At 37.1% G+C, this 24,526-nt stretch overlaps 1 protein-coding gene across 1 annotated transcript in view; it reads left to right on the forward strand.

Annotated features, from left to right (window-relative positions):
• LOC110161610 (copine-8) overlaps positions 1 to 24,002 on the forward strand; it is a 131,559-nt gene extending 107,557 nt beyond the window's left edge. Inside the window, exons 15-20 of the mRNA XM_055153678.1 lie at positions 2,791 to 2,972; positions 4,834 to 4,961; positions 10,294 to 10,396; positions 12,258 to 12,315; positions 12,884 to 12,957; positions 18,847 to 24,002. Coding sequence (XP_055009653.1) covers positions 2,791 to 2,972; positions 4,834 to 4,961; positions 10,294 to 10,396; positions 12,258 to 12,315; positions 12,884 to 12,957; positions 18,847 to 19,035 — 734 coding nt within the window. The 3' untranslated portion in view covers positions 19,036 to 24,002. The remainder of the gene's footprint in view (positions 1 to 2,790; positions 2,973 to 4,833; positions 4,962 to 10,293; positions 10,397 to 12,257; positions 12,316 to 12,883; positions 12,958 to 18,846) is intronic.
• The last annotated feature ends 524 nt before the right edge of the window (positions 24,003 to 24,526 follow it).

Raw genomic sequence — 24,526 nt, forward strand, 5'->3', positions numbered from 1 at the left:
GCCTTTGAGTAAAGAGGTTGTGGGTTTGAATCCTGGGGAGGCCAACCATAATTTCTTTCATGAAATCTAAAGGGAATTTGGGCACTATTCCTCAGGCACATGCAGCACTGAGGTCAGCCAAGAAGACTTATTTAGGAAAAGAAAGTGTTCCTAAACAGTTTGAATCTTCAGTTGAAAGTGAATAAATTGCTCAAATTTTGAAATCTTTTGAAAATTCAAATGATGTATTCTGCAAATAACCGCCAATACACAACTATTGAATATCTCGCTAATTACATTTACAGAACAAGATCCAAGTGGGGTTGGATCAAACATGGCTGAGCATTTGTGCTAACAGCCCCACTCTGTTAATTATTGGAATAGAAAAGCAAAAATCAAATAAATTTAGATTTGAGGTTTTCATCACTGATTAGCTCTTGTTCAAGTTTTTTTTAGATGCTTTGAGAAACTAAATAAGAAATCTCAGTTATAAAGGCTTGCTTGTTTGGATTTATTAAACTCAATTGAAAAATGTTCTCTTGACAATTATAAAACTGAGAAGCAGCATCTAAACTTGACTGTGAATATTATTTGCACACATGTTTTAAAGTTTCCCAAGACAATGCCAAATTGAAGGTGCACAGTGTAATGTTTTGGGCAGTGAGCAGCGTTGCCTCACTGTCAGATTTGATTTGAAACTTGGTCTGGTTTGGTCTCCATGAAGATAGATACATTTTAATACTATACTGTGAAGCATTCCAGACAAAGCAATAACATCAACAGGAAGAAAAGCATTTGATGAACCCTCCACTAGAAAAGTTACACAAACTACACTACACTAAACTGTGCAGATCTACTATTTCCAATCCAGTTTCAGATGTTTTGATTTCACCTAAAAACATGAGAAAAGTAAGCAATATATCTCATATTGCTGAAGTAATTATAGACAATAAACTATAATACTGAAACCAAAAAACAGGTTTATCCCCCCAAAATTGTTCAATATTTAGTTAGTGTGTATTTATAAAGAGTCATGGAAGTTTATTACTAATTATTATTAACCCTCAACAACTTTATCTTATCATAGTGCAAAAACTAACCAAAAATGTTCAAATTAATTAAGGGTATTTGAAAGGTTGAGCTAAACAGGGCAAAACCAGAACGAAACCAGGGCTGAGTCAGGATTAACCAGGATTAAACCAGGACTACCCCAGGACTGAACCAAAACTAAACTGGGACTAGAACAGAACTAAACCAGGACTAGCCCAAGATTAAACCAGGACTAAACCAGGATTAAACCAGGACTAGCCCAGGATTAAACTAGGATTAATCCAGGCCTAAACAGGACTAAACCATAACTATATCAGTACTGAACCAGAAATAAACCTGGACTAGAACAGACCTAAACCAGGAATAAACCAGGATTAAACCAGGACTAAACCAGAACTAAACCAGGACTAAACTAAGGACTAAAGCTCGAATCATAGTGTAGAAAAAAAAAAAGATTATTGTTCCATCTGTCATGTATTGAAGGATAACTTGATACAGTAATTATTCTGATAGACCTAAATTCACCCTTTCTGTACAGAGCTTTTGCACTTTGTGTTCTTGTTGTAAACACTTTCCTTGTATTAATTAGTACCTCTGCAAATATTGACAATGCATAGTGTTTCTTTGTGTAAAACCATCAGCTTGAAGCCAGAGAGAATGTCAAAAAATATCCAAAGGGCAGATTTAAACAGCATCTGTGAGTCATGAGAGCGTGTCTGTGCATCAAAATTACCTGTTGACAGACAGACAGCATTCTATCGATGTTAGTTATATTGATCCAAGATTATACCCTCTGACCCCAACACTATTTGGCATTTTCAGTCAATTTGGTGATAAGTCTATTTAAACATGAATCTAAAGCCTTTTCAATTCATTGTATTGATTGGGTCTCTTTCACACAATCGAACCAATGATTAGTGGGATTATCTGATAATAATCATTTTAGAGACATTGATGTGAAGGCCTAAGGTTTAGTGTTAAACCAATGTATATGTGTATTTGTTTTGTCAGAGAACATTTGTTTTTGTATAAAACTAATATATGCCACTCTAGTCCAACAATAACATTCTAAACATGGACCATTTTCTTTTTAAGAAACACAACAGATAAAGCCTTATATTAACTGAGATAAAAGCTTCTTGGGAGTGGTGTTGCGAATTTGCCATGGTTACAAGCAGTGTCAGAACTCAGAGGATTTTCTTTATCAAGTAAGCAATACATAAAAATACCAAATACTTAAAGCACACTGGGAAACATTTCTGGTGGATGGGTCTCCATGGATATTTATTATTTTGCCTGGACTGTTTCACTCACTGGAGATAAGCTGACACCAAGAAAAACTCCCAGACCTTCCTCAGGTAGGAAGGAGGAATGTCTGAGGGACTGAAATGTTGTATCACTGGGGGAGGACCAGAAGTAGGAGTTTTTCTAGGGACCAGCCGGGTGCCTCTCCTCCTGCTTCAGTTGCAATGGAATAAATGCAAGGTAGATAAATTTAATTAGTTTATAAGTTGCCATACTGTGGAACATTCCAGGCAAAGCAATATCTCCATGGATACATGTGTAAGGCAGATCTCTTACCAAAATATTACAAAGAGCACCTTTAAGATACTGAATGACGGACACAATGGAGGATAACCACAAGAGGAAGTGTATATGTAGAAAACTGTGAAAAGTTCATAAAAATACATAGTAAAATACATTTAAAATCCATTGCTGCTGATCTGTGTCTATAATATTTTTGCTTTTGTGTTTTTGTAGGTAACCCCGCCCAGCCCACTTCTCTGCATTACATGAGTCCGTACCAGCTGAATGCCTATGCTATGGCCCTGAAGGCGGTTGGAGAGATCATACAGGACTATGACAGCGACAAAATGTTCCCTGCACTGGGCTTTGGGGCCAAGCTGCCCCCGGACGGCCGAGTGTCCCACGAATTTGCTCTGGTAAAAAAAATCACATTAATGTAATTTGAATTCAGGATTAGATTAAGTTTTGATGAGACATCTATTTAGACCAACTGATTTCAACACTTTTTATTTCAAGACAAAATATTTGCTGAATGGTTTAGACAATTTTACTAACCTTTGCAATCTCCTCTACTCAAAACAATTGAAATCCATGTATGTACACATATATATTCACACATGTATACCACACAAATCCTGTTCTTCTCTCAAACTGTTCTACCTTGTGATGTCATGTGGTAATAAAAGAAGTTCTCCACTGTGTTTCCAAACTCCATGCACCTTCACTAGAATCATTTCAATGATTTCAGCCCTGGAATATCCAAACCCTACTAAACAAAATGTAAAAGGGCAGCTGTCAACTTGAAAACTACCGCTTCATGACATCACAAGGGGGAACAGAGCATTTTGAGCTTTGGAGATGTACACAGACCAATAATGCAGGATTACTCAAACAGGTGGAAACAAAACACAACTCGAGGTATGTGTTTTTGATGAGGGAACAAGACTATAACATGACTTCAATCTCACAAGAGTCAATTTAGCATAATATAGGACTTTTAAATCAAAAGCTATGTGGAATTTGCAGTGAGAGGAAGAGAAGATGTGTGATCTTGACTGTGGAGCGGTTCATTAACAGTCACTGCTTTGCACTAAGGACAGACATCTGTGAAATCTGGTGAACGTATTATTATTGTTGAAATATGCAGAAGATTAGATGAAATATCTGATCTGTCTTTTGTGCATCTGAGAGCAAAATGAATGAACACTTTCTAGTAGCATTGAACACCATTTGAAAAGCATTAGTATTATGGACTGGGTCAACAGGATGGCTCACTCTCACAGGGTTATGTTGGCTATTATCATATTACGAGGTGTAGAGTACAGCACTTACTATGTCTGTTTACGCTGTGAACTCTAATGCCATAAAAGTACCACTGACGATTTGCAGTACTTATGATGCACAATATTCTAAAAGTCTAAATTGTTATGTAGACCTTTGTTGCGACCATAGACAAAGGAGCAGTGGTCTCTGTTTGAACTATTAAATATATAAACAAAAGTGATATAAAGTTGTTTTATCTAACCTATTTACTCAATCTCTGTTCTAGCCCTGTATTAATGCATAAATTGTATAGTAATATAGTAGTACCAGTGTAAGTAATATGTACCAATGTAAGTGTAAGTAAGTTTATCCATTGATCTGAAGGCTGGCGGTTTGAATCCTGCTCAGATCCACAGACTTACTGTTTGCCGGTGCGATTCCAGCTCCCAGAGATGAATGCTGTCATTGTGTCCATGGGCAAAATACCTAACCCCCTTGCCCCCAGTGTCGGTGTACACTGGTGTATGAGTGTGTGCGTGTGTGAATGAATGGGTGAGTGGTTTCTCGGTCTAAAGTGCTTTGAATGCTCTGGAAAGTGGAAAAGTTATATAAAAATGAAAATGATAAATGAAAATTATTTAAACATTTAGATAATACTGAGAATGACTCAAAAGTTTTTGCCAAATTCAACATCACATTACATACTTCCACCAGACTTAACTTCACATCAACTGAACTTTCACGCAAGACAAAGGGAGCTCACTTTGAACTTTGTAAAATTACATTAATAAAATGTTATGTGTTTTATCTTCATCTAACTACCGGTACTTCAACTACTGCATTTTTGAACTGTAACTTTGTGCATGTAATTTTAAAAAGTTCAAAGTGAGCTCTCTTTGTCTTGCGTGAAAGTTCAGTTGACGTGAATAAGTCTGGTGGAAGTAATATTAGAGGAAATATGTGTCAGGTTAATTTTATGGTGTTAATACTCTTCTCTTTATGTTGTTTTTACAGAACGGAAATCCTCAGAACCCCTACTGTGCCGGGATAGAAGGTGTGATGGAGGCTTATTACCAAAGCCTGAAGTCAGTACAGCTCTATGGACCAACCAACTTCTCTCCAGTCATCAATCATGTTGCCAGGTAACTACAATCTATATCTGCTTTTTATGCAAACTTTCTGTTACTGGTAAAGTTTGATTTGCATTGAATGTGACTGTTAGTCTGGATGACAAACAACTGAAGTAATAAATTAAATGTGCTATAGTAAATAGGTAAACTTTCTTTTTTATTATCATATTGAGTTATGGCAAAGCTCATATCTGTTCTAAGGTGCACTACCTGCTCATCTTTATGGAGATGTTATTGCTTTGATTGGAAATGTCTAGGGTTCTGGACACACTGTGTTCCAATATTAAACTTCATAAACTAAATTTCAAAAATGCCTTGAAAAAGATAAGATAAGATAATCCTTTATTGTCTCCCATGAGAGAAATTTGTCTTGGGACAGGGGGTCACATGCTTTATCAAAAACAGGACAACACAACAAAAGCACCACACAAACACCACCATAGAACAAAATATATACGAGTCCAAGTATGACCATGAGTAATGCACCAACAGGACCTTTAAGTCACTTTTTATAGGCAAGCCCTTTGTAATCGTTTATTCTATTAATAATTGCACACTCCCTAAGCCTATGTGCAGAAACACACACTCAATTTGGCCATTTTATTTAAGACAAACTCTCTTATAGTCTCCCATAATGCAACATTGTTTGCAGTGAAGTTCACTAAGTTTAATTAAGAATAGCTGTTCTTTTCACAGTTACATGTTTAGCCTTCTCTTTTCACATAATGAGTACATTTTATTCCTAGACTGATGCTCTCAACATGTGTTCTTGACTTTCTTGTTCTTGTAATAAGATCCAGGGTTGCCAGGTAGTTAACACGAAAAGACATAGATCCCAAGCAGTGAAAGTGAAATCTGATTGCATCATTAGTTGTGTCAGTTTGATTTGTGCTGCACTGACAAAAATCCACAAATTAACAAAAAGCACATTTGAAGCTATTGAGGTGAGGCTATAATTAACAAGATAAACTGAGCTGAAGTCTCGTTAGCTTTCCTCATATATTTGGGAGAAGATTTAGCAGACTTTAATTGCAGAGTTACACTTGAAGAGGCAGAAGGAGGAAAATGAGGACATAAGCGTCAACATGCCGCTTTATAATTAATGTCATTTTTCTACTGCTTTGGGTGACTGTTAACTATTTCACACCATTTCAGCAGGGATTCCTCAGATTTCTCTGAACCACGAACTACAAGAAATTATGTTGTTTTTTGGACTGGAAAATGAGCTGGAATGTAAATGAAGAACATTTACCAAACTTTTTTACATTAGTCTTGTTTTGGGTTTGACTCTGGTTGGAGAAGTCTTGTAGCTAACATTTTTCCTGCTGTACCACTTAAATATTTTACTGAAAATAAACAAACTTTACTTTTTCTCTACACATTTCACACAAGTTTTACTCAGCCTCATTAACTTTGTAAGAGTGATAGCAGCAGTAGCAGCAAGTACTTGTATAATTAACTCATATTCCTTATTAAAGTTCATTAAAACTTGCAAAACTAGAACTTGGAGACATTGTTTTAGATCATATTCAGAATTACTTAGAGGGTCTTCATGGTAATAAAGCAACTTTGTTTGTGTTCCCTGAAGTTATTCTATTATGTAAGTCCTTGTGGATCTCCCCATGAAACATGAAACATGAAAGTTGCATATATATAATATTTTGTTTTATAGTTTCAATTACTTTAAACTGTTTTGGACCTTACAACATTTAGTAGCCACCAACCAAAACATTGTACAAAAACTTATCTAAATTAGGGTTAGTGAGAGAAAAAAAATTTTTGTACTGTGAGTGAGGCCGATTCTCCACAGATCTGACCTGTACTTGACCTGGACCAGAATACAAACTTCTCCAATACTTTGCAAAGATCTGAGTCTGATAGGCAGATAGTGACTACCGTAAAGATTTGAATCAATCTACAGGAAATTAATGTATAAGGCAATGCGATGACCCCGTGAATTGCCTTTTACTTTTTTTTTTTTTTTTTTTTTTTTAATCAGTGATCCAGGCCCTCTGCATTTCTCTTAATCCAAAGGGGAATAATAATTTCCAAATGCTCTCTCTACTCTGCATCATGTACCAGACTTTATACCTCCATCTTCTTCGGTCTGTTTTCTCATTCTTTGGTACAGCTCTGTCTCTCCTTATTTGAGAGCTTCTCTGTTACACTTATCTTTACCGCACTCCTCCTTCTATCCCTCACTTCACTCTTATACAACTCATCTGTCACCTATAGCGGCAGCACTGAGTTCACATAAGTCCAAATCTCACGTAAGGATTCATAGGTCTGGGGAAGAGAAGATACAAAAATATACAGATTATTTTTCTTCCTTAAAAAGGTGCATTGTCACCCAATCACTTGACTTGATACTGCACACAATACCTGGTTTACATAATGGGAAGCTGAATGATTACTTTCTATGTTACAGTTTTTTTTTGTTTTTTTCATTTTGACACATTTCTCTATCAAAAATTTACATTGGCAAAACAGCTCACACTATTCCTAAACAGAATTTTATTTTTACAAAATATTTTATCTCAATGAAATGTAGTTTTACGTTTAACACTGATCAATCATCTTCCATTTTTTTAAAGATTTAAATAATGAAAGATTTAAATTGTCTATAGTGTTCACTTTTCATATACTTTATAATGTATTATAATCAGGCTTAGATCAAATCAAATCAAATCAAACTTTATTTATAAAGCACTTTTCATACAAAATGCAACACAAAGTGCTTTACAGTGATTAAAAACAGTCCCGCATTTCCAACCACCCAACCACCAACCCAACCCCCGCACCCCCAACCCCACATAGTCAAACAACCCAAACACACACTCACATACACACAAACATGCACACACACACACACACACACACACACTCACACTCACACGCTAAAATACATAACCGGACACAATAAAATGTGAGGCTGACACATTACTGACTCAGATTTCAGCATGATTGGACTAAACCTGTGCATGTAATCATTTTTAAATTATTTTTTGGGGAAGTCTTTGCACTCCTGCTGGTCAACCATGAAAAATGCCCTATGCCGTAATAGATATTTTTGCTTGTAATCATGCGTAGAATTTTATCCCTGAATTTGGTCCAAATCTAATAATGTTTATGTTTCATGTCTATGGTAGGGGGCGCTATAGTGTTCACTTTCATTAGATTTTATATTTCAATGGATTCAGGTCCGGATCACATGATTGTGATTTGAATTTGAGCTTTCTCGGCCAATGCCTGTGGCCGTGAGAGCTCATCAAAGAAACAGGAAATGAACCTGTTTTTTGCCCGCCTGCTATGGGCAAACTGTAAGGAGAATCCCAAAAACACCTGATAATTTTTGTAAACTTATCTGTCTGTAGATGTGACATGTCAAATCTGAGCTCATTTAAACCAAACACCAGGGACTTGAATTTTTTTGCAAACACACAGTCAAAAAGGCAGTAAATTTTTTATCCAATATGGTGGACACCCTGTTCATCATAGAGGCATGCTCCAGTTCATCTTTTGGTTTGCCTCATTGTTCTCTATCACCTTCCTGAATTTCGTTTGCTTCCGACAAAATATGCCCACAGACTTTACATTTATGCAAATTCCAGGGGGCACTGTTGAGTCGGGTCACTTTGGACATTGTCGCGATGCCCATATTATCAAATTTTCCGCCGGACTGGTTGATAGTTTGGAGACTTTTCGTTGATGTTTAGGCCCTCAAAATCGCAATCGTTTACAAGGAAAAATTATAAAAGAGCGGAAGAAAACCACGAATAACAATAGCCCTCACCAGTGACTACATTACTGGCTCAGGCCAATTAAATGATCGTGTGTTTGTGAATGAGAGCTGTACCCAATGTTCTGAGAAGGAGCCTGAGAACTGTGTGAACTGATGAGAAATGGTCCAAAGGATTTGATCACCTGAGATACATGTTTGAATCAAATGATCAAACTAAACCAAATTTTAAAAAATGTGCTAAAACAATTCACAAATGTTGTTAGGGATTAGCTCAGAAAACCTCCCATAGTAATCTTATGACTTAAAGTCTTCAAAACAATTTACAGAACCCAGCAGGTGTAAAAATATGGAAGGTACAAATAGTCCCTGACGCTCTTTATTGCAAATGTGGTGAAGGGAGGTGCAGGATGCTTTTGTGCCCTATTTAGAAGAAAATCATCTAAAAGGTTTTCCATCATTGGCTGCTGAAAAATACATTACAACGATGTATATACCACCCTAAGCACAAACAAGCATCAATTATCAGGGAGATTATCTTATTGTGTAAATATCAGCTCGGTTTGAGTGTATAGATTTAAAAGGTCATAAGTAAAATCCTAGCTATACCTTGAGCCCTTATGATCACTGGTGTGTTAAAGATGTACAGGAGAATGAGCCTAATGGGTTAGATGATTGACACTGATGTATAAAAAAGTCATATAAGGTTGTCTGTGGTGCTTTTGCCTGATCTAATGGCCTACTTTTCTGTCACCATGGACATTTCTATTACATTTTCGAAGGATGTGCAGTCGTAAGTAATAAGGTAGTGTGGAAGTCAAGGGCTGAGACCGAATCATGTCTGACACCAGGGCGACTCGAGACCATGAGAAAAGAGAAGAGAGGAGTAGTTTGTGCAGTGAAGACTATCTCAAAAAGACACATGTCATATTACATAACAATGTAATAGCAATATCAGCATGTGCCACATTAAGTGCACTTTTCAAAAACAGTTAAAGATGACATTTGCACATTTTAAATTGCAATATTCATCTAAAACAACCTAATAAATGAAACAAGTCAGTTGACTTCCACGTTAGGAAACTCCTTTCGGCATAAATGTCATCACGACAACAAGTCGGCACCTTCAATGGATAACTGGAGATAACGCTAACAAGAAGCAGTTATACAACAATGTTGCAGAATCCCATGCGTATCACTGGTTAAAAAAATAAAACATACAGAATAAGAAGTACAGAGCAGTGGGTATATGTCGGTGGCAGTGAAAATCAGGGTTGATCAGCAATATGGCATCTTGAAAATAAGCAATTAAAGATTAAAGAACAATACAGCTTGGAGAGGGTAAATGAGAAGGGCAAACAACTATTGTATAACATGGTTAAAAGGGATCTTGAAGTTCTTTATGTATCTCATTATTGCCCCTATCAAATGTAGTCAAGTGTTATGGGGAAATTGATGACTGGACAGACATACGAAAAATATATTACATGAAATTATTTAATCAATGAAACATCTTGTCACATGCATCTGACTGTGTGGGGTTTGACTTCTGTTTGTGTGCACATGTTCTTAAGCCCCTCCTCTTCCTTCTTGTGTGTTTTGTAGATATGCAGCCTCAGTGAAGGACGGCTCTCAGTACTTTGTTCTGCTCATCATCACAGACGGAGTCATCTCAGACATGGCCCAAACCAAGGAGTCCCTTGTCAATGTAAGGAATTCTTTCTTATGTGGTCCCATTTAAAACCATTTACTAATATTAAAGAAGTGCTCACTCTTAAGGAAATTATGCACATGGAACATTAATAATGACAGCCACTTGATGAGCGCTTAATTATACAATCTGATTATAATGAATTATACAATCTGAAGCACATATTTCGCTGGTTATATAATAATAACCCTAACCTTTTACAAACTACCTGCTGGTATAAACCTTACATATACTTTAAGTTAAATGTGAGTTAAGTGACACAATGCAATTTTCTCCTGTATTTGCTCCCACTGGTTTAATCATAAAAACTGCTGGAGCCTGACCTGCCTCCAGTCCCCCAGACTAAACTCAGTCATTTTAACATGAATTTAGATGGGAAATTACACAATCAACCTTTGAATGTATTCAATGAAATGAAAGCGAGAAGTTCCATAGCTGTGAAAGCACTTTTTTCTCATCTAACTTTAAGTCAGAAATTACTGGTCGCGAAATGCACACCTCATTATTAATAAGTACGTATTTTTAAAGAGCCTTCCTTTCTTTTCAAAACATAATAAAATATATATTTTTCCCCAAACAAAGTTATTACAATAGATATGTGCTCTTTATTCTTGTTAAAAGACTAAACTGATGTCTAAATTCAACCATCAAACTAGTCAAGTTTGATAGTTGATGGTTAATCCTCAAAGTACTCCAAGTAAACAATAGGAATTTACTTGTTTTGTTGAAGAAAAAACATTGCAACCTCAGAATAATGACTTAAAGTGTGTGACTGACCGTATCCCGCCCCCATGACCCCTGAAGGGTGTGATTGACAGGCAGATTAACTGGAGAAAGACATGGTCATTTCCTGTCAAAACAAAAGGGCTGCTACACCTAAAAAACACAACAAAAAACAGAGAGAATTTCTGCAGAATCAAAGTTTAGTCTAGTTCCTTTTTTTCACTTTTTGACTGGATTGGGAATTATTTTTTAGCCCCCCTTTTTAAAATTATTTATAATACACGATGCACAAGTCACATGTCATTAAAGGCACATTTACAAATAATGAATGTACATAATGAATGTACACCTCTTTATGAACCACTTGTTGCATAGACTATTAACTATTAATCCTAACCTTGATAACTGAACCTTAACTTGTCTTGGGTTATTTTTTATTCGGAGTTGCAGCTCCTTGACTTTTGACAGCCTGTTCTATACCCTCAGCACACTCTTCATCAATGTCACGTCAAAACACACTATATAGGAAAAGCAACCCAGATGTCAAAGAATGAACCACAAACAACAGCCTCTTTTCTCTAGATATATGATTTTTGAAGTAAAGAAAAACATTTTAAAACCAATCCAGTGGGAAAGCAGAGATGTGTGAGTGGATAAACACAGTGTGACAGAAGCAGGAAGAAGACCTCGTCCTAAAGGGATCGCCAAAATAAATGTTTTGGATCAAATCATCTGTCCCCCGATGCCTTGGGTCACAGCATTACTCACATAGTAGACACACGCACACACACGTGCACACATACTAGACACACACACAAACACACAAACACACACGGCAATAATTTCCAACACACACCGTTGTATAGCACATGTCATTTGTAAGCTGTCAGCCCGTTGGTCCCTATAATATCATACAGTGTGATGTCTGGACCCACGCAGCGCTCCGGGAGGTGCCATACGAGCGAGGCTTCAAAGCAGACACACATGCTGCTAACACACAGGCTTTTCACATTTACATACTGTGTATACGCAGAGTATAAAGGCTGAGGGGGTATACGCTTGTCACGTGTTGAGCCTTGTGATAATAACTTTTGGATGTGAACCAAATAACAAAGATGTCCTCTTTTGGCTCCAGGCTTCCTGTCTGCCCATGTCCATCATCATCGTGGGAGTGGGGCCAGCTGAGTTTGATGGTAAGGAAGAACTTGAGCATGCTAAATGTCCAATGATTTTAAATCAGAAATGTTTATTTAAAGGTGCACTAGGTAACTTTTCTAGTGACGGGTATGTCACCTGTTTGTCTCACTGGAATTACTTGTTTTGCTTGAAATGTTACGCAATATGGCATAAAGTTGATCTGTCTCGTGCTGATTCAGTGTCAGCCTTGGTCATTTATTTGTCTCCATTGAGATAGACAAGTTTAACGCCATACTACTGCACATTCTAGGAAAAGCAATAACATCTCCATGGAGACAAGCAGTTATATAGTTACATAGTGCACCTCTTGTAGTTCTGTGAGGTAAAGGACAAGTATCTAAACATTTTTAAGATTATTTACATATATTATTTATGTGTTGGTGCACTTTACTAACTTCACTGTTGTTTTGTCAAATTTTATAAATTATTTAAATAATCTAAGTAAAGGAAATCAATAAATCGGAAATAGTCAAAACTCAAATCACTGTATTTATTCAGAATTCAAGTAATATTTCCATTTTTGCTGTGTAACATTGTGTAACAGTGTTGGGTGTTTGTCCTTAGCGATGGTGGAGTTGGACGGTGACGAAATCCGGATCTCCTCCAGAGGCAGATATGCAGAGAGAGACATTGTTCAGGTGTGTATCTTTTTTTTTTTTTTTCTTTTTTTCATAATAAAATATAAGAAACAATTAGCTATTTCTATAAAAAGAAATATCAGAGCTACAAAGGCTTTGCGGTTTCATATAAGTATAAAAGATTAACTGTTAGCCTTTCACAAACAGTAGAGAATTTACCTTTCGAACTGTGCAACTGGAGGTGACATTTGCCACTAATTAAATAAACTGTTTACCAGACGAGATGAGAACACATACTTTTTACCTTGCTAATTAGTTTTAAATAGAATAAATTTTTTTAAGATTGTACACATTGGACAAAAAATAAATAATTAGTCATAAATGTAATTAAGGGTTAGGACTTAAGGTTAAGGTATTAACTGAGGAGTTTTTAAATCCAGTTACTAATTCTTGCTTTTAAGGCTAAAGAAGGTGTAATATTATAAAGTGGTACCCAAACATGCAATATTAATCGGTAGGTTTTTAGGGTGTAGACCTTTAACTGTTTAGTTGATTAATCGGTTGATGGTGTTTAAGTGGACCAAAATTTGTATTAATCGACTTTTAATATTGTAAGGTTCAGCAGCAGAAAGGAGAAGCTAGTGAGTGAGCTAAAAATGTGGTGTGTTTTTGTATTATTTACATGTAGAAAAGCAGATACATGAATAGTTATTTTTGCATGACCTCCTGTTTGTAGTCATGTGAGTGCAGATTGACTTAGATACATAGAAAAAGCAACTGCATCAAGAGCTTTTGCCACACTCCATTTTCAATTGACTAATCAATTGACCGGCAGAACATGTCAGTAGTCAACCAAGAACTTCTTTGATTCACTACAAAAAAATAGCCTGATTCATCAGCCGTTTTCACTTTGTGGAAACCATCTGACCTCGCAGAGTTAGAATTCATTTGTACGTTTTTTAATTTAACCAATCGCTGCTATTTGATCGTGACGTATGTAATGCGCCGCTAATGGAGCTAACTGGTATATTAAGCTTTTCCCAAATCCTGTAGGAAGAAGGGCAATAAACTTGTCCCCTTGATAAATTCACCAAACATTCTCTTTCTTTTCGGGCTATAAATCCTTGATCTTGGGAATTGTTGCCAACACAGAATGTATGACTCTTTGCTGATTGGCTATTGCCCGGACTCGCACTTCCGGGGTTCTTGCAAACCATCTTGTATATTCCGATTCATGACCTAGTCGCTGGAGAGAAATTGAGCGGAAGCACTAGATGACGCCAGCCTGGCTAACAAAAAAAAAGGCCGGAAACTTAAAAAAAATACAAAATGGATTTAAACAGCACATTTTCAGGAGCTGTGATCAACAAGAGCATTCATGGTCCTGTGTAGGTGTTTAATTTTCAACAAAAAGGTGAGAGTGACTAACTGAAAAACTGTTGGCTAATATTCGCTACCTTATGACTGTAAATTTATATGTGGGAGACTTGTTTAACAGCACAAATCATCTCACCTGTTGTAGTTCCAACCAAATCAGCTCTTTCTAGTCACATAGCACTAGAATAAAGTAACAGAGCTTCTAACCGAGCAGTGTCTACAGTTAGCTTCACCCCCGAAGGTAAAGTTTCAACAGCTTTAGTCTGAATGTTCGTCACTTTGTACTCTGACTTTTGTTGTTATTTACCAAAAGTGTCTCCTGTTGCCATGGTGAGTCACTGTCCACCACCTGAGCCTGTGCATGGACTGGTACCTCTCACCTCAGCCCTGTGGTTCAGAGTGGAGCAGCTGGACAGGCAGACAGGCGCCCACACACACCCATACAAATGACAAATGTACTGTGTCCTTTACCTTAATACAATGGACGAGATGCAGCCCTGACCCGCTGACTCCAGAGCTGCTTTAGAAGTGTAAAGGATTGCAGGAGGTCTGAGAAAAGTCACATTCAAGCAGAAAGAACAGTGCACTATGGGGGAGCCGTACAGGAGACAGCAGCTGCAAGAAGAAAGAAATCTTGCAATGAGATAATTAGTTTGGTTTAAGATCCTATTTACACAAAATTGACTCTTGTGAGCTTTAAGTCATGTTAGAATGCTGTTACCTCATCGAAAACATCCCTAGAGTTGTTTTTTTGTTTCATTCACACATGTTTGGATAATCTTTTGTTAATAGTCTGTCTACATCTCCAGAGCTCAAAATGCTCTGTTCCACCTTGTGATGTCCTGAAGTGATACGTAACAGCACCTTTTACCTTTTTCTCAGAAGAGATTGTCACTTCAAATGAGTCTAGTGATGGTGTATGGAGTTTAAAAACACAGTGGAGCACTCCTCTATCACCACATGGCATCACAAGGTGGAACACAGTGTTTTCTGTTTGAGAGAAGAAGTAAATATGCAGGGTTTGTGTGTTAAACATGTGTGAATGAAACAAAACACAACTCCAGGCAGAGACCTGCACTGGTCCATTTCTGAAGTCCTGCACCCACTCACACCCACCTGCACCTAACCTGTGATTATATCAAAGTTAAATCTGCACCCACCCAGACCCGTTAACATTCCACCCGTTACCTGCCCATGCCCGTGATAAGTCGGGGTCTGCCCATTAGTCCGACAGCCCAACAGTCCAGGACTAAACCAGAAGTGAACCTACACCGTGGTAATAGAGGATTATAAGTATTTACACGCCACAAACCGAAGAGCTGATCATCAGGACTACAACAGGACTGTAACAGGACCCAACAAGGTCTAAACCAGGACTAAACCAAGACTGAACCAGTGTCATTAGACTGGACCAGGACTACACCAACACTGAGCCAGGACTTAACCAGGACTAAACTAGGACTAAAGCAAGTCTAAACCAGGTCTAAACCAAGACTAAACCAGGAGCGCAGCCGGCGAGCTGATCTCCTCCGCTGATTGGTTTCATGTAATAAATACACTAAAGTCACTCTCTCAGCCTAGTCCATCATTTCAGGAAAAGACTTGGAAATGGCACTTGTTTCTAAGGCAACAGAGGCCTTGGACGTGCATCAAGAATTTTTCTCCTGTTCATCGTTCATTTGATTCTCCTGACCCGCCCATGTGTAATCACTACTTGCCCGCATACCCGCTCATAAAATTCCAGAACGTTAAAACCCGCCCGTTTCAGACCAGGTGCAGAACTCTGACTCTGACTCCAGGTGTGTTTTTGATGAGGAAACAGCATTATAACATAAATCAGAAAACAGTGTAATACAGGCAGAGCTCAAAAGGAGAAGGCTGAAGCAGGCTTTATTCTGGAAGTAGCCATGGGCACCGTCATCGTCATTCCAGTTGTGTTATTTTGTATGAGGCTCCTGATCTTGAAAGCAAATGAGTTCTATTCAAACTATAAAGCCGTTTTAAAGCCTCCCACAGGATCTATTCATTGTTGACTTGTTGGTATACGTGAACACTGAACATTTACACAAATCAACCTACTTTATATAATATTTTATTGGCAAAACCTTTTCAAATTCTCCATTGAAATGAATGGGATTCCCACTTATCCGGATGCACTTTAGTAGCATTTAGAGGCAAAGGTGGCCAGGGCAGAATGATATAGCAATCATGTTTGCCCTAGACATGCTTCATTCTGTCATTTTGTTTTTTCTTTGTAGTATTTGCCTAAACGTGACTAAAAGATAAATAAATACACTGAAAATCATGCATTCTTACTATGAGTGGGGTCACCTTTCCACAGATATGATCCATAATTAGGCCTGTTAGCAGCTTAGATATTTTGTTTTTTTATATTTTAGTAATGTAAGAGTATTCTAACGAAAGAATATTCTAAATATGTCACAGATGTTACACCCTGCCACTTGCCGTACAAACCGCTTTATATTTTGTCTTTTTTGTGTGGCAGCAGATTGGCGGGTGCTGTATCCTGTCGTTATCAACACAAACATGCAGAAACTGTTAAAATGGAATTTTTTCCCACTTTTTAACCTTTTTCCTCGACTGTCACATCTCTGGCTCGAGCCCTTTCCCTGGTTTCACGTGGGAGCAGCAGCAGCGGCCCTCGTTAGCTGCCTTTTTAACAAGCTCAAGTACATGTCTCATACATACACACACAAACGTACACACTCATAGACATACACATATTAGTTCCATGCAGAACAGGAGACCCTATGTAACTTTCAGAACATTATAACAGCTCTGCCTACAGCCTCTCATTACTAGGCAGCTAATAACTCGCAGTGACACAAAGAGCAGAGTGGATGGCAGCGAGGGTTTTCTGCACAAATTGGCCCTAGTTATATTATGTGATACAGTGATTAGGCGACAACTCATTAATACAATGAAACCCAAGCTCGTTATGTGTACAAGGGAAGTGACACGTGTGGATTATTTGTGTGGAAATGGAGGTGAGAGGTACACACTCTTCTGCAGTGGGAGGGACTCCTATAGAGAACATGTAAATACAAAATTAGCAGCTTGTGTCAGATGTTATTCCTGATGCAAAAATACACACTCTGCAGTTCGCAATTCAAAAAAGCCACTAACCATTAACCCTTCTTGTGATGTTGCTTCTAAACTAGACTAAAAATGTCAAGGAAATAAGTATAACAATTATTCACTGACTCCATGGGAAAACAAAGCTAGAATTTAAAGAAAACCGTTGCTCTAATACAGAGGTGGGACCAAGTCTTTGTTTTGCAAGTCTCAAGTAAGTCTCAAGTTTTTGACCTCAAGTCCGAGTCAAGTCCCAAGTCAAATACAGGCAAGTCCAAGTCGAGCTTCGAGTCACTGGCCCATAAGTCCAAGTCAAGTCCAAGTGAATTCCAAGTCGTCTGCTTTGAGCTTCAAGTCATTTCAAGTCTTTAAACCAAAATACCTAATATTTTAGATTTTTAAAATTTGTGCCTTTGCCTTTGACTTTTAAGATAAATTGTACTTTAAAAAAAGGCATAGTATATTTATATATGCGTATTTATAGTATATAATAGTTGTAGAAATTAATTCAGTTAATTTTTCATTTTTTAATGTCTTGACAAGATCTTAGTGTGAATCATTATGGTCAGAATAGAAAGAATTCAGATTTAAAAGTGTTTCTCAAGTCTTCTCAAGACACAGGCCTCAAGTCGGAGTCAAGTCCCAAGTCACTGACCTTCAAGTCCAAGTCGAGTCCCAAGTCTTAGTCCATTTTATGAAGTCATATATTTCTGGAAAATGGTCATTGGCTTGTTGGCTCAGCATTGGACAGAATCTTACTGCTAACTATAAGGAGGGTTCCAGTAGTGCCTAGGAGAGACTGCAAGGGAGCTGCATTATAACAGGACAGAAAGCTCTAAAAAGTTGAATACCCCCTCTTTAAACTGAGCAGAGTCTTCTTCTAAAAGCGATGCCCCCCGAGCACTACAACAGCTTTCAACGTCTGTACATGTGGTATTTTTGTTATAACATAAACCAGTAGTTAAAAAAAAAAGAAAGAAAAATCTCATAAAGTTTGAAAATGGCATATATTCTAATCTCAAAGTGTGCTGTTTTTTAAAGAAATTCACCCCAAATTGCATGGTGTTGTTTATGAATATAATGCACTTAACTAGGTCACAAATGGCCCAGCGAGCAGCAAACTGTGACAGTTAAGTAGGTCCCTGGGCTTTTGTGTGTGTAAAACAAACACTTGAACAGTCTCCTGCTGTAATTATTGATGTTGGAGAGCACAAAAGCATGCAGACGCTTTTAAATATTCAACATTTCTGTGAGCTTATGTTTTTGGAAAAAGTGGGATTTTATAATTCTCCTAACCTATTATTTTAAAGGTATGTTATGTAACTCTTCTGGTGGAGAGTCCAGCACCTGCTTGTCTCCATGGAGACAGTAGTCTAGAAATGCCATACTTTGGAACATTGTAGGCAAAAGCACATTTAAATAATGTCAAATATGAATAGTATTACTTAAATCTAACCATATACCTCTCTGTTTCAGTTTGTCCCATTCAGAGACTACATTGACCGGACAGGGAACCATATCCTCAGCATGGCACGGCTGGCCAAAGATGTCTTGGCCGAAATCCCAGACCAGTTCTTGTCCTACATGAGAACCCGCGGGATCAAACCCTCGCCGGCCCCGCCCCCTTACACTCCACCGGCCCAACCGCTCCAAACCCAGATCTGAGCACTAAGCAACCAGAAGGGGGCGCTGTGTATGTGTGCCAACAATGACTTTTAACCAGAAATACTTCCATTTCCTTGCGGCCAGCTCTCGTCGTCGTGGATACCAGTGGTGTTTCTCGTGTTGAGGAGGAAGTGTGAGGTAGTCGCACTTTTGAGGAACGGAGAAGCCAATCGGAGTCTGTTTACTTCCAAGTGTCAAGCATTCCTGTTTGTGTCTGGGATTTAATGTTCTCTTGGGACATATAAATGGATCTGGAAAAGTTAGGAATCGTTGACACCATCTTATGATCAGGGAGAAGGTTGTAGGATATTTGGGTGAAGAGGTATTTTCTCTAACGCTGTAAATTGAATGTCTCCAGACCATGAAGGAATAACTTGATCAAACTTTTTGTAAATAACTTTTCTCTCTCTTTCCCTATCTCTCTATCTCTCCAACTCACACATGTTTACAGTAAACTCTAACAAGGATTTTTACTGATACCTTTTATACACAATTTCAATGATCTTGTAATACTCTCCACACCTTTCCTTCTTTCTATCTCTTTCTATCCCTGGCATGTGCGTCAGGTAGCAGCAGTGCAGGTCCTGGTAGCTCCTCTGTACCGTACCGTGCTGTACCGTACCGTACTGTAACCTGGTGTTTGTATTCAGACTTTTGCATGAGTGTAGCTCAGTGCATGCATATAGTGGCCCTGCACTACCTCTTCTCCCATCGTTCGAATGTGTGTGTGTGTGTGTGTGTGTGTGTGTGTGTGTGTGTGTGTGTGTGAGAGCGCTGAGAGGGACTGGGAGTCTGTTTGTCGACATCATCATGTCAAATGTCATAAATACTATTTTCCTACTGTCTAAATGGCTCTTTCCTTCTTTACTTTGTCCAGTACAGAGCAGTGTTTCCATGCAATTTAATTTTTGGGTGAGAAGTTATTTTAGTTATTTATTCAGCAATCTTTTTGAAGGTTGTGTCTATTGAAGGTCTTTTGTAGCAATTACAATCACTTTGAATAGAAAATATTTTACCATTAATGTTAATGTTCAGGTATAGAATTGTAGTACATGTGCATTTATCTACAATTTATTAAAAAAAATAGTTAAATTATATCACATTTGATTCTACACTCAACCCATAATGGCCCATCAGTTGTATTTTTTTTTAACTATATTTTAAAACAAAATAAAATACATATGGTCAGTGTAAGAACAAAGATGTGAAGTTCTCAACCTGATCCCTGAGAGACACCCTTTTCCTTTTTATTATAATACATTCAGCCGCATCTAGTCATCTAGTCAGTTTAAATTGAATGGAAACACAGCTGCTGTATGTCTCTGTCTTTCTCTCTTCTAAACTGTCTTGGCAATATGATGCCCCCAGCTCCAGGGGGCGCTGTCTCACTGTGTGTCCAAATCTACATCCCTGCCCATGTTGAAATGTAACAGCAGCTGCTCTCAAACTAAATACAGTTTGAGCAAAAAGAGCCCAGTGGTCAAAAATGCAGAGAAAACATATTTTCCCTAAGTTTGCTTCGTCAGTTTAATTTTCTTGTGTCTGTTTTAATCGCACCTTTAGCTTTTATATAGCTTTTTATATGTTTGTTTTAAGTGTGCATATTTGTACGTGCCAATCATCTGTAAAGAGGTGATATGAAGTTTAAGTCTTAATTTTTATTTGTTCTAAAATATGTGAAGAATTTGCAGATTTTGTAAAGAATGTGAAGAAATGTCTGTGGATTGAAATGTTAAAATGACTGAGTGGAATATGAGTGAGGTTTATATGTTGTATGTATGAACCTATTAGAACATTATGAGAAATTATGTTGAATATTATGTTATGGTTTAGCAAATAGACAATAGAAATTAATCCAAAAAGGCCATTACAAACAAACTGTACTTCAATCATAAATGTTATCAGTTACATCGGGGCTATAGTTGATGTAACAAGCCAATATCGGGTAACTACACTTTAATTAACCTTAATAAAGTATGAACAAAAAATTTACAAAAATAGTTTATGTAGACTCAGACTTAGTAACTAATAATTAATACACTAATATACACTATAAATATTTAACTTCAGTTTCTTGAGGAGAGGACCAGATTTTTGGGAGAGAGACGGTTAAGGGCATGACACACTGCTCATTTATCACAATTTGCAGTTGTACAAAATATCTAGATCTGTTTCAATAATGATAATATTTTATTATTGTTTAAAAAAAAAAGGAATTATAAAGGCTTTACCAACATTGCTCTGCCAAATTGCCAAACAAGTACAGACTAGACCAGCACCAACCAGGTCTACACTGCAAAAAGCCATGTCACTTAATGACTTAAATTAAGAACATTTTACTTTATTTGAGTAGATTCAACTTGACAAGATCTACCAATGGAATAAGTGTGTTTTCCTTAATTCAAGCATCATTAGATTTTGTTTCTTATTTTAACCAAAGAGTTTATCTTTGGTTTAGCAAGATGTATTTTCATATTTTAAGTACAAATGTCTTGTTCCATTGGTAGATCATTTTCAAGTGAAATTTACTCAGATCATGTTAAAACTTACTTATTTCAAGCAATCTTAACTTGACTAGATTTTAGTTTTTGCGATGTAAAACAGGACTAAACCAAAACTGACCCAAAATGAAACCAGGTCTAAACCAAGAATAAACCAGTAAACAAGAGAAATAATCTTTTTTAATATTATGAGATATGCCACAGGTCATCCAAACAATCTGATCTGAATGAACTCTTTGCTCATACTTTATTAAGGCTCATTAAGCTGCAGTTTTTTATAAAGTGACACCGAATATTGTTTTATACAGCTGTGTTAGTAATGTGTTTCAGAAAGGCCTTTTTAGTTTAATAGTAAAAGACAACAAATATGGCAAATGTTTATCAAAATAAACAGTTGCACAATGTGAACACAGACTTTAGAGTTACTTACATCAACTGTGTGTATCATAATATTACCATCACAATTTAGATTTCTTTGTTTTCTCCTCCCCTGTTGTGTTGCCGCAGTAGTACAGTGTAGCAGTACAGCAACAGTGTGTTGAGGCTTGAGTTGTTGCGTAGTTACAGTTAGCCTCAAGTTACCAGCGCAGTTTGGGTTCAGCGCTGGGTACATCATTAGGACGATGGGTCGAATAAGTCACCTCATTACAGTGCATCTCTCTAAACTGTAAGACATCTGAGACAGCAGGGGGTGATACTTATGTAGCTTTGGTGATTGGGGAAAGAGGAGCAGATGGTAACAGTTCTTGGTGACAATCGAAAACGTTTCATTCCCTCTGGCTTTAACGTACACAGCAGGCATGCTTTGACATTTTGCAAACACAACTGGCTTTACTTACAGCCAGACAAACTGCAAACTGATTTCTAAAGCTAATCTACCTCCTGGTTATGTAGTGATGATCAGATCCCATTTTAACATTTTCAGAGCACAGTATGGAAACGTCTACTGCCCTGTAAAGTATATATAATATTTAGTGTCAAAAGTCATTTGCAAGTAACTGTAAATTTGTTGTATTTGAACACTTATTGAAAACCAGATATAATATAAAAAGTTCAAATATTCAAAATGTTACAAACTGAATGTGCTTGTGCAGATACTGATCATGTTGAAATTGTGTTTTCTTGAAACAATACAAACCAAAAATGAACCTTTAAAGGTACTCTATGTAACTTGGAAAGATGGAGGGTCTGCTGTTTTCTTGTCTCCATGGAGATGTTATTTTTTGCCTGGAATGTTCCACAGGAGGACATTAAACATATCTCCCTTGAACAGGTGTTTACGGAAGCCGAGAGGGGTCACAACAAACGCAAACGCCGCAGCAAATACAAATGCGACAACACAACAAAAAGCCACAACAAACCAAAAAAAGCCACAACGGAAATGACTGCGGGACTCTATTTTAATGCAAACGCTGCAACAAATACAAACGCCACAACACAAGCGCCACAACACAAACTTCTCCATTCCTTTACTTTTCACATTGTAGTTCTTCTTCTTCACTTGCCGCTTGATCGGTCCGCCGCTCATAGCTCAAAAAATATCTAAAAAAAAACAACAAAACATGAATTCTTACTTGCTTCTCCATAGTTCTGACCATTAATCTGTCTCCATTGTGATTACCAAGTTTATTTCCATACTGAAGGCAGAACAGCAATATTTCCATGGAAACAAGCATGTGGCGGACCCTCCACAAGAAAAGTTACACAGTGCACCTTTAACTATTTAAGGATTTGAATAAGCAAACAAACATTTACTACTGTGTTAAATCACCCAGAAACTAAAGACAATGAATTTATAGCAACATTATATTAGATTTTTGTGTTTCTATACTATAGCCATTGCTGCCAATATTGTTTATTATTCAGTGAAATCAGTCTGGAAAACCTTGCCAATGCCCAGAATAGAGCCTATATGTTAGTGAATGGGTGAATGCCTTTATAAATACAGTATATATGTCGGAGTCTATGAATGAATGGTTTGATTTTGTACAGTGAGTGAAGTATACACATGAATCTTTGTTTACTAAAACTATCCAAATACTATATTGTTGCTTGTTATATCTTCTGAACAACGTGCACTATGTTTGCATGTACAGTTTTACAAAGGATGCACCAGTTCCTTTTGTTTAAAACTGAGTGTTTTGAAATATAAAATCTATATGAAATTGTAAAATTGCCTTAAATCTTTCACTGATTTTCTTGGATTTGTGCGATGCCTTCTTCAGAAATTGTTTAAGAAAGTAACCGTGATATATTTTGTGTCAGTGTTTTTAAATTGCTTTCTAGTGCATTCTTTCTTTTGCAAAAGTTAAATTATAACAAATATATTATCTAGTTTGTTTTTTATTATTGTGATTAATCAGAGACAGCATGGCTGAAGTACTGATTGTCTAATACATATACTAGATGACTATTTCTGTATCAAAGTATTGATTTTTCAAATAAATATTCATATTTAAAACAAGATTTTCTTATTTATTTTATTTTAATCAGAGTGTTTTTTAAACCATTTGAGGATTCAGTATCATACGGTTTCCAGGGAATCATCTGGATGGGAGTGAAACATGCTCAGTGTACACATTATAGCAACATTAACATTTGCATAACAGATCATAACTGCGCATTTACAACTGCAGAGGCTTAATGGCTGACAGCGGGTGGACAGTAGTGGGGAACTAAAGGGAAAATAAGTAACACAAGACTATAAATATATTATCTTGGGGATTTAATTTTCATAAAGCGTAGGGTGCAATGACGTTGGATTTACTAACCAGTTCAGAAATGTTCCCCGACTTTTCAAGTAGGAATTAGTAGATCATATTCCGACTTCCAAGGACACCTGCAACGCATCATAAAATCCAATTAGATGGTCAAACAGTACTATCTGATTGTTTGATCTCACCTTTTAGTGTATAGACTGACCATATTTTAATGTGTCAAAATTAGAAAACACATTGCTGTATAAAGACATGGACTAAGGGAATGTGACC

The sequence above is a fragment of the Boleophthalmus pectinirostris genome, unplaced genomic scaffold, assembly GCF_026225935.1.
Source record: "Boleophthalmus pectinirostris isolate CB_2022bp ecotype Guang Dong unplaced genomic scaffold, ASM2622593v1 HiC_scaffold_18, whole genome shotgun sequence".
Classification (NCBI taxonomy): domain Eukaryota; kingdom Metazoa; phylum Chordata; class Actinopteri; order Gobiiformes; family Gobiidae; genus Boleophthalmus; species Boleophthalmus pectinirostris.